This window comes from Benincasa hispida, chromosome 1, assembly GCF_027475165.1.
Source record: "Benincasa hispida cultivar pf3 chromosome 1, pf3_genome.v1.1, whole genome shotgun sequence".
Lineage (NCBI taxonomy): Eukaryota > Viridiplantae > Streptophyta > Magnoliopsida > Cucurbitales > Cucurbitaceae > Benincasa > Benincasa hispida.
In genome coordinates this window covers 92,343,225-92,353,638 of record NC_143478.1, presented here as the reverse complement: position 1 = coordinate 92,353,638, position 10,414 = coordinate 92,343,225, and the positions used below count along the sequence as shown (strand labels likewise).

At 29.3% G+C, this 10,414-nt stretch overlaps 1 protein-coding gene across 1 annotated transcript; it reads right to left on the bottom strand.

Moving 5' to 3' along the window:
- Positions 1 to 332: 332 nt before the first annotated feature.
- GL2 (HD-ZIP IV family of homeobox-leucine zipper protein with lipid-binding START domain-containing protein) lies at positions 333 to 10,072 on the bottom strand. The gene is made up of 11 exons (XM_039048797.2): positions 9,860 to 10,072; positions 9,508 to 9,764; positions 9,291 to 9,408; positions 7,993 to 8,190; positions 6,975 to 7,361; positions 5,335 to 5,439; positions 4,536 to 4,748; positions 4,272 to 4,446; positions 3,139 to 3,410; positions 2,724 to 2,810; positions 333 to 797 (listed from the first exon to the last, which is right to left on the bottom strand). Exons 1-11 carry the CDS (start codon positions 9,950 to 9,952, stop codon positions 405 to 407), a joined length of 2,298 nt encoding a protein of 765 aa, XP_038904725.2. The 5' UTR covers positions 9,953 to 10,072; the 3' UTR covers positions 333 to 404.
- Between the last annotated feature and the right edge of the window lie 342 nt (positions 10,073 to 10,414).

Below are 10,414 nucleotides of genomic sequence, written 5' to 3'. Positions count from 1 at the left end.
AAAAAAACATATTGTATGCAAAATTAATATTTTAGAAATCTATTAAATACAAAATTCGAAAATTGAGTACCTATTATACATTTTTAAAGTTTAGAAACTAAACACAAATCTAGAAGTTCATGAGCTAAATTTTTAACCTTGTGCCTTGCACATAAATTTCTAGATTCGCCACCCCAAACAAATATATTAATTATGCTGACAAAAATGAGTATATGTACACAAAAAGAAGTCATATTTCAGACATCAAATTGGCAACGACATAATGTCTTACTTCAAGAGATCAGCCACCCACCAACCCTTTTCTACTTAAACAAATTGAAGAACCCCAATCGTGGAAAAAAGAAAAGCTTTACTTACAGTTATATATATATGGATCAATAATATTATAATAAGCTATATAAGTATCAATCATCCTCACAGCACATGCTGGTTCTAATATTTTTTAACGTACAACAAATGATGCTTTTAACGTACTCGATGGATTCCATGGTGGGTTTTGCAGAGGGAGAGGTGTCGGTAAGGATTTGGATGGCGGCGGTCAGTAGAACACCACCATGAGCGTCGGAAGTTCTGTCGTCTTTACAACGAGTGATGAGGAGGGGCGGCCTGGCGTTGGCGCCGTCGGGGAGAATTGAAAAGCCTGAAGGGAGGATGGTAACGCTGCCGGAATCACAACCTGACATCACTGACTGCATGCTGGTAACGTCTACTCCGGAGTAGACCACCATGGATTCCGATAAGTTTGTGGAGCTGTCTTGTAGGATCCACATGTTGTTGCTCTCTTTTGATCCTATTGTCTGCAACAATTCTTCTTCTTAGTTTAGGTTTCACTCATCATAAACTTTTTGTATGGTAAATAACCTGGAGCTGCACTCATTTTTACTGTTAATTTTTCATTTTTTTTAAAGAAAAGAGAAGAATACATGTTTGGTACTATTTTCGTTCCATCGCTAAATTTTAAAATGTTACATTTTTAATCTTTAATTTTTAGTTTGATTTTACAAATTTATTCTTGAAATTTATTTTCGTTTTGAATTTGATCTCTAAATTTCAAAATTATATTTTTAAATTGAATTTTAAATACTCACTTATCAGTGTCTATGTTAATGTCTATTACTTAACTTAAAAGAATAAAAAGAAAATACTCTTTTTACAAATTAATTAGAGAATGGTTTTTTCCAAAAAATAAAGGTCGAGTTTATGACTTGAAAATAATGTCAAATATGATAGAAGTATTAGATAAAAATTTAAATTTTATTGAAATTCTTAAATTAAAAGGTTATTGACGATCTAATATATAAAAAATGAACGATAAAGTTGTAATGGAAGGGAAAGAAAAAAAAGAAAGAAAGAAAAAAAACTCCTTGCCATACCATATTTGTAACGTATCTTAATGGTCCAACTACATTACTATGCCATAAGTTTTTAGGTAATTGTAATGGATAACATTTTTAAAAATAATAATCAAGTGTATAGCAATGTTTTAAAAAAATTATAAATATAACAAAGTCTATAGTGATAGACTTTTACCTGCGATATGATTTATCACTCATAAACTCTTACCGACGATATGGTCTCTATCATTAATAGGCTATGTAAATTTTGTCATATTTGTAATTTTTCTTTAATATTATACTATATTAGCTAATACTTTGATTGCTATATTTGTAATTGTTCCTAAAAAAATCTTCTTTTTAAATTGGGCTATTTTTAAATATAGAAAAATTAACCAAAATATTTACAAATAATAGCAAAATATAATCATCTATCTGCGATAGACTGCGATAGATAGTGATAGACTACTATTTGTGTCTATCATGAAACATATAGACACAAATAGTAGTCTATCGCTTTCTATTGCAATCTATCACAAATAGATTGTGATTTTTTGCTATTATTTGTAAATAGTTTTAGCAGTTTTGTCATTTAAAAAAATTTCATTTTTAAATTTTTGGATTAATTTTTATTTATTCTTTAAGTTTTAAAATGTTAAAACTTTTAGTTCTTAGCTTTTGAGTTTATCTTTGAGATTTAAGTTTTGTTTCAATTTGACCTCTATGTTTCAAGATTTACATTTTTACATCAACTAAATACTCACATTAGTCTTTGACGTTAATATCTATTAATTACGTTAAAATAATGAAGTTAATTATAATTCTAATAGTTACTTAAAAAATAGTGAAACTTAATTAATTATAATTCTTTTAAGGAAAAGTTGCAAATATAACAATCAAACCCAAAATATTAGTAGATACAGTACAATACAAAAGAATTTATGGATATAGCAAAATCTAGATTCTAACTCTCTAAGCCTATCAATGATAGACTATATTATAAATAGGAGTCTATCACTAATAGAAGTCATAGATTTTACTATATTTGCAATTCTTTTAAAGAGTCTTTTTAAATATAAAAAATGTTTAAAAAATTTATACTTGATACTTTTGGAACTTTTTGCTATAGAGTGTAAATATTTTTTAGCTTTTTCTATTTATAAGAATTTTTCTTCTTTTAAAAATGTTACAATATAATTCATTATTAATCCTAGAATAATAATAATAATTATTATTATTTTTTCAATTTTAGATATCGATATAAGATGATCTTCTTTATAAGTTGAGGTTAAAAAATTAGAATTATTATGCCTCCAAGATTGACTACTTATTGGATTTCAATTTCAAGTAGAATATAAGAGAGAGGGGAGAAAAAGAGAATAAATTTACTTGAATGGTAACTGAGTTGCCTCGATCCTGTCCTTTAGCTAAATTTGCAATGGACTTAGCTTTATCTCCACCAAACATAGCGTCCCACTATAACATTCATCACAAAAGAAAATTATTAAAATCAGAAACATATGATAGATGGGTTATATATTTTGGGCAATGATTCTACTCAAATAACAATAGATTGAGAATAATATTGAAGAAGAATGAAAGAGAAATAACGTAAAATGATTTCAATTAAAAACCACGATGAATAATAAAAGAATTCTTCCATATAAAATAGGAGTTATAAATATTTTTTTTTTTTATGGAAGATGAACAAATTCTCTTATAAAAAGAAATTCTAAGTCTCTAACAATTTTATGTCATGCTTTGATTCGATTGAGAAAAATTAAATCGTCGTATGAAAATTTACTTGATTTCGACGAGATTCATCTCTGAAGAAATCGAAGAGAAGATGGGGAGAAAGAGGCAACCAGAGAGAAGAAACTGCACATAAAATAACTCCAATGGGTTCACCAGGGTCACTAACATTCTTCCTTGAACAAACCCTAATATCTTCTCCAGTTTTTCCCACAACTTTGGTCCATGTTTGATAACTTGAAGCTGCAACTACTTGGGAGAAGCTGCAACTCATTCTCTGTGCCAACTTTAATGTGCTTTTTCTTCCAGCTAGTGTTGCAACTCCTGATCGATTGTGTAACATTTAATTTCATACGTATACCGTTTCAATAGAGCTATTAATTCTCGTTAATTTTTTCAAGTCGTATGTCTAATTAAACTTCTGAATTATATATGTTAATATCGAATATAATGAAATCTCTAAGCTTTAGAAATTTTTAATATATTTTTACACTTTCAAATTAGTTCTCATATGAAATTTTGTGTCGTCTAAAATATCTTTAATTTATAAATACGTTTTAGAGCCTCTATTTTGACACATCTTTTAGATACAATCCAAAACATTTGTGTATTATCTCATTATATTCTTTAGGGTAATACTATTGAATTTGCTATATAATTATGCTATATATATATACAAATTCTAATTGCCCCTCTTTTTGACATCTTTTTATATCTAATGGATATAAGAATATAGAAAGTTTAGCCATTTATTTGACATAACTCTCAAACTTCATACACCAAACTTATAATTCAACATTTTTCATATCATAATCTTTTAATATGTACATTGCAAATTTAGAAAGTAAACTTTAAAATTTTATTTAATTAATTTTCAGTTATTTCAATCCCTTAGACAATTAACTAAGCAATGGTTGGCCTTCTTTTGATGAAAAAATTATTTGATGAGAAGTTGTCATCTCTTAACAACCATTGGATGTGAGGTTTGAAAATTTACATTTTCCAAGTAATTACTGGAAACAAATCGAAAGTACTTTTACCGTTTTTTCCTCATATATGCAATGATGAAAAACTGTTAGCCGTATTGTGGCAGCCTCCCAAAAAATTTCTTAGTTTCGATTATTAACTTTTTCCTGTGTTAAAGTTTTCTTTGATGTTAAATGTATGGAAGGAAGGAGGGCTAACCAGTTGAGTCTTTCATGGGGATGTTGGTTGCCATGAAGAAAGCAAGGCGTTCACATTGGAGTTGGAGAGTTGCCATCCAATGTCTTGCCCCAAAGGCAGTGCCATTGTTCACTATGCTTCTGTACAAGTTGTGAACTTTGCTTTTTTCACATTCCAAATGCTCCACCATTGTTACCTGAAAATAAACCGCAATACAGCTGTCAATCTAAGTATAGCTCAATTAGACGTTAAGATATAAAATTAAGTTGTCTCACAAAATCATACCTTGCAATGGCCATTAGATTCATCCTTAATGATGCAACCAGATGGACGTTTCTTATATTTCACCAACGATGCATCAATATTGTTATCTTCAATGTTTTCGATCGAAACATCGACAATAGCCCATTGTTCAATGTCGAGCTGCTTGCAATGGCGGATGAAATACATTTCTCTCGTGGGTACTAATGGTGTAAGCATTTGCACCTCTGCAAACATCTATAGTAGACATTGAAAGAGTCATTTTTTTAATTCATGATCTAAGTGTGATTTTTAGGTCTTGTTTGACAATTAGGTGTCTTTTATTTTTAATTATTAAAACTCCATTTGGTGACCATTTCGTTTTTTTTTTTAATTTTAGTTTTTGAAAAACAAGTTTATAAACACTCCCTCCTTTAAATTTTTTGTTTTGTTATACTTTTTACCAATGTTTTCAAAAACCAAACCAAATTTTAAAAGAGAAATTTTCAAAAATAGAAAAATAAGAAAAAGTATTTACACAAAATAGAAAATTTTAATTCTATGAGTGTCTATTAGTGATAGAAACTGATAGAAGTCTATCGCTGCTAGACACTGATAGAAGTCTATCAGTATTTTTTTATATTTCTATAAATAGTTTAATATTTTTTCTATTTGTAATGGTTGTTTTTTAACAACTTAGTTTAAAATTTTAAAATTTAACTATCAATTCAACTAAAAATATAAATATTCTAAAAAAAATTAGAGACTTAATTTTCAAAAACAAAAAACGAATTTGAATTCACAAATTGGAAAGAAAAAGGTTAAGTTTTTTATGGAGGCTTACCAATTGCACTGCTCCATTATTCCAATTGGCAGCCTCTCCATTACAAATAACATCAACTGTAGCTGCCTTCGATATCATGAAAGGAAACATCTCCTTCCATTTATTCTACCATCAAATCATATGTGAGACAATTGAAGAAGACATCATAAAATTGCATTTCATTATTGTTGAACTAAGCTAATTTTATAGAATTAATTACTCTAAATTTTATATTTTATTCCTATGTTAAAGAGTAATATCTCTCTCTATAAAACTATATTTATACAAAATTACAAAAGGATTAAGCATATCTAATTCTATCATTAACGAGCAACAAAACACCAACAAAATGACACTTAATTAGAATCTTTTAAACTTCATCAATCTCTTAAAACTTGAGTTACACTAAATTTAATCTTTTATTGGTATTTTAAAGAATATTACTTTTTTTTTTTTGGTGGAAAACATATGTATATTGTTAAAGTCTTTATACAAAATTAAATTTATCATTATATTACACCCATCAATCAAGCTAATTGGGGTTCATTTGATAATTTAAAAAGATCAAGTGTGTAATTTTAACATTGCAAGGAAAACAAAACAAAATGACATATTGTATCTTATAAACCATATTGAACCTAAATTTTTTTTAATAAGTAACAATAAATTTGATCTTTTTATTCAAATGCTTAAAGATTTCTAACGAGTTTAATAAAAACACGTAGGAAAAAAGAGGTTTCAATTTCATTATAGTCGATAAATGATCAATTTGTTTCATATTAAACTTTAATTATAACTACGTTGGTCCCTTTTGGATGCACCATATCTTGGTGCATCCCAAATATAGTTCAATAAAATGTTGTCACGTGACATTTTTATTTTTTTAAAAAATATTTTTTTTCTAATTTTTTTGTGTGGTAGAGATGTGGAGAGCACAAGAGTTAGGTGCATTCTAGGCTGCATCTAATCATTGTTCTTATTTTCCTATCTAATATGCACTTTGCCACTTTGCCAATTAATGCTCTACTCAAATCAATGTAACTCGAAACCATGCTTGTAACAACATGTTAGTATGCATATTTAAAGTTGGTCCAATAAATAAATATATTTATTTATTTATTTATTGAGTGGAGTAACATTAATCAAACAACTGGAAAGAAAAAAAAATCGAAAACCCATTTATGATAATCATTTGATTTTTAAAAATTAAGTCTACAAACACTAGTTTCACCTATTAATCTCTTGAATATAAACCTAGTTTTGAAAACTAATTAAAGCATCATTTGGTAACGATTTGTTTTTTTTTTAATTTTTGAAAATTAAGTCTATAAACACTCATTTCACCTCTAAATTTCTTGTTTTGTCATCCGCTTTTTACCATTGTTTTCAAGAACCAAATCAAGTTTTGAAAACTATTTAACAAAAAAAAAAATTAAAAAGCTTGTTTCTATTTTAGAATTTGGTTAAGAAGTCAACTCTTTTATTAAAAAAAAAACGTAAACTATGATAAGAAACTGAGAGGAAATAGATTTCCTTTTGAAAAACCAAGTGATCAAATGTTTGAGAAAACAAATACAATTTTCAAAAACTAAAAAAAAAAATAATAAATCAAATAAATGATCAAATATAGCTTAAAAGTTCATCGAGAATTTGTTTATTACCTCATCCATGAAGCTTTGAACCAACCTAGAGGGCTCCATGAAGACAAGAGCGGTCTCACGAGAGGCCTCAATGTGTGTTTTGAGCCAACGAGTGTTAGAATTATTATTGTTGTGATGAAAGGTTTTCAAGTACTCATCGTAGTTTAAAATCTGTCTTCCGGTCTCCACGCTACGGACCCAAAGTGGGTCGCCGGCGGCAGCCATTGTTTTGAGCTCTTCAAGAGCTTGATGAACTTTCTCCATGATTCTTGATTTTTCAAGCCCGAAAATTCCTGTGTAAAAATCTAAGCAGCTTCGGTTCGTCGTCTCTGGCTCGTTCCCTGATGAGTACGATGGAGACGCTGCTGCTTGTGGGTATTTTCCTAGTGCAGCTCGTAGTTTCTCAACCTGTGAAAATTACAAAGCTAAGGGTGTAAAGGTCGAAGAAATTATCGGATAGTACTTTTAGAGATAATAATAGAGTTATAATGACATTTTAAAAAAAAATTACAAATCAGTGATAGATTGTGTTATCACTAATAGATCCATAAAACTTATCAAAATTTTGCTATATCTCTATTTTTTTTTTTTTGCATTGTGATATATCTGCTAATACTTCAAGTGTGATTGCTATATTTGCAACTCCCCTTAATTCAATGTAATTGTCTAATAATAAAAATTGAATATAAATTCTAGGCAAATGATTATATATTTTCTTAGACGAATATTTGAGTACATCTTGAGTTATGCTATCTTTGTGCAGCCTATCTAAGGACCTAATCACAAAATGTCATTAGACAATTTTTTTTCATGATACAGATAGATATAGATAGTAATAAATCGCGGTCTATCACGGATAGACAGTGAAATTTTCCTATATATCATGTGGTTGATTTTGTTATATTTAAAAGCTGCCCAAAACAAAAACAATAAAGTAATTGATTTTAATGAATTTATTAATTTTCATTTAGATTATTAATATTAGTTATGTTCACTCTATACACTATAGTTAGATAGATTTAGGTAAATTTAATGTTACCTCGGCTTTGAGCTTGGCATTCTTAATACGCAATTGCTCCGTGGTTGTCAAAGCGACATGGTCTTCCCCAGCGTCGGAAATTCCACAGTTTGCACAGCCAACTTTCTTCTTAGAAATTTCTCTCATGGCTTTATTTTCTTCTCGAAGTTTCTCCATTTCAGCTTTTAACAATGTGTTTTCATGCCTCTCTTGAATAGCCTGCACCAAACAATAATCCATTAAACCCACAACACCCACATATATCATCGACTAAAATGTTTGGATTCATTTAGATTTTCATCTTCACGATTCGTTGAAATGAAAGAAGGGATTAAATCACAAATGTATAATCTTTCAACTTTCATATTTATGTCTAATAAATCCTTGAAATTTCAATTTTACTTCTAATAGGTCCTTGAAATTTTAAAACTACGAAATAAGTTGAGGAACTCTCAATTTTGTGTCTAATAAAATTATCTAATGTTGTATTCAATACGTTTTTAATTTAATGAATCCATTATATATAAAATTGAATTTTACGTTTAATAAATCATTAAACTATTGTTAGACACAAACTTGAATGTTCAATGGCTTAGGTAACAAATAGAAAGTTTAGTTACATAACGTATCTTTATCAAAAAATAAATAAATAGAAAATTCAAAGAGTTGTAAGATATTTTTTAAAAATTTAGAGACTTATGAGATACAAAATTAAAAGTTTATGAACCTATTAGATATTAGATATTAAACGTTAGGTTAATTATAATGGGTAGTACTTTTGACTCCTATCAATGATAGACTATATCATTGATAAACCGATCCTATCAGCAATATAGTCTATTACTAATAGACTTTGAGAGTTGCATCTAAATTTTATTATATCTACAAATTCTTTTACGTTGTGCTATATCTATTAATACTTTGGACTTGATTGCTATATTTACAACCACTCTTAAACTTTAAACAAAAACTCCACTAGTTTAATTTTATACCAATAATAGGATCTTTGGTACTTATTCTATACATTATAAGGATTTGCTTTAATTGATTTTCTAAGTGCTTAAAATGTTGAAAAACTCGTATTGAAAAAATCAAAGAACCTCACACACTTTATAATATAGATAAAGTACTTTTCTTATTATGAATTAATTTTTAGTTGAAACCACATGTTATCTAATTAAAAGAAAAAAAATCAATCCAAACCAGTCCTAAAATTTGACGCTTTTTACTTCAACATATAGGAGACATTATTTGGGATTCTCAAGAAATAGAGAAGAGAAAAGAAGATAGGGTTAGAGGTTAGATTGTTTAAAACATACTTTGATTTGGGTTCGACGATTTTGGAACCAAAATTTGACCTGCCTTGGTGAAAGTCCTAATCGCTTGCTTAGCTGCTGCCTTTGCTTCTCATCTGGATGTGGTGATTCTTTAAACAGCCTATACAAAATTCAACAAATAATAATAATAAAAGAAAACACTTCAAAACATTTTTCCAAAAAGATACATAAAAATAAATAATGTGGATAGACAAATTACGCCTCCATTTCTCTGATCTGCTCCGTTGTATGCCGATGATATTTCTTCCTTCTCTTTACATGACACCCATGATCCACCCCATCTTCATTCTCCCCTCCCCCGCCGTCAAGACCCTCCTCGTCCGATCTCGACCTCATCGGTCCCGAATTCTCGCTACTAAGTTCCGCTGTCGTATCATCTCTCCGTGCTCCATCGTCCACCTCCTCCATCTCAACATCCCCCTTCTCCGTCACCTCTCCCCGACGGAAAATCCCCGCCTTGAAAATAAAAATAAAGAAGAAACAAACCCATCAGAGCCAGAGCTAGAAAAATATTGTAAAAAAAGGGAAAAGAAAAATGAATATATAGATACAAGGGTAAGAGAAAGAGCCGGAGAGGAGAAGAAATCTTTGGTGAAAGCAAGGCGATTAGTATTATTGTTGTTGTTCGACATGTCGGCACCCATAGAAAGAAGGGCGATGGATGGTGAAATTAAAAGGGGATTGAGAAGAAATTGAGATGAAGACAAGTGAAGAAGAGGGAGTGGAGAGATTTTAAAGGAGATGACAACAAAATGGCTGAGCTCATTGGGTATTTGCTGTCGTTCTCTACAGATCGATCACTCTTTTTCTTTTTCTTTTTCTTTTTTTAATTTTTTTAATTTTTAGAGATAGAGAGAGAGACCGGTAGGGGTTGACTGTTAGATATTGGATGTAAGAGAGAAGACGACTCAACTAACTTTTAACTCATTTCAATCAAACATCCAACGGTATTTCCTTGTTTTCTTTTTCTTTTTCTTTGCCTCAACCTATCTCCAAATTTTAATTTTTATTCCCTACAGTACTCATTACTAACTAGCTAATAACTTTTTTTTTCTTGGAGTTGTTTTCGAATATAGAAAAATTAGTCAATTTAGGATTCGTTTGGA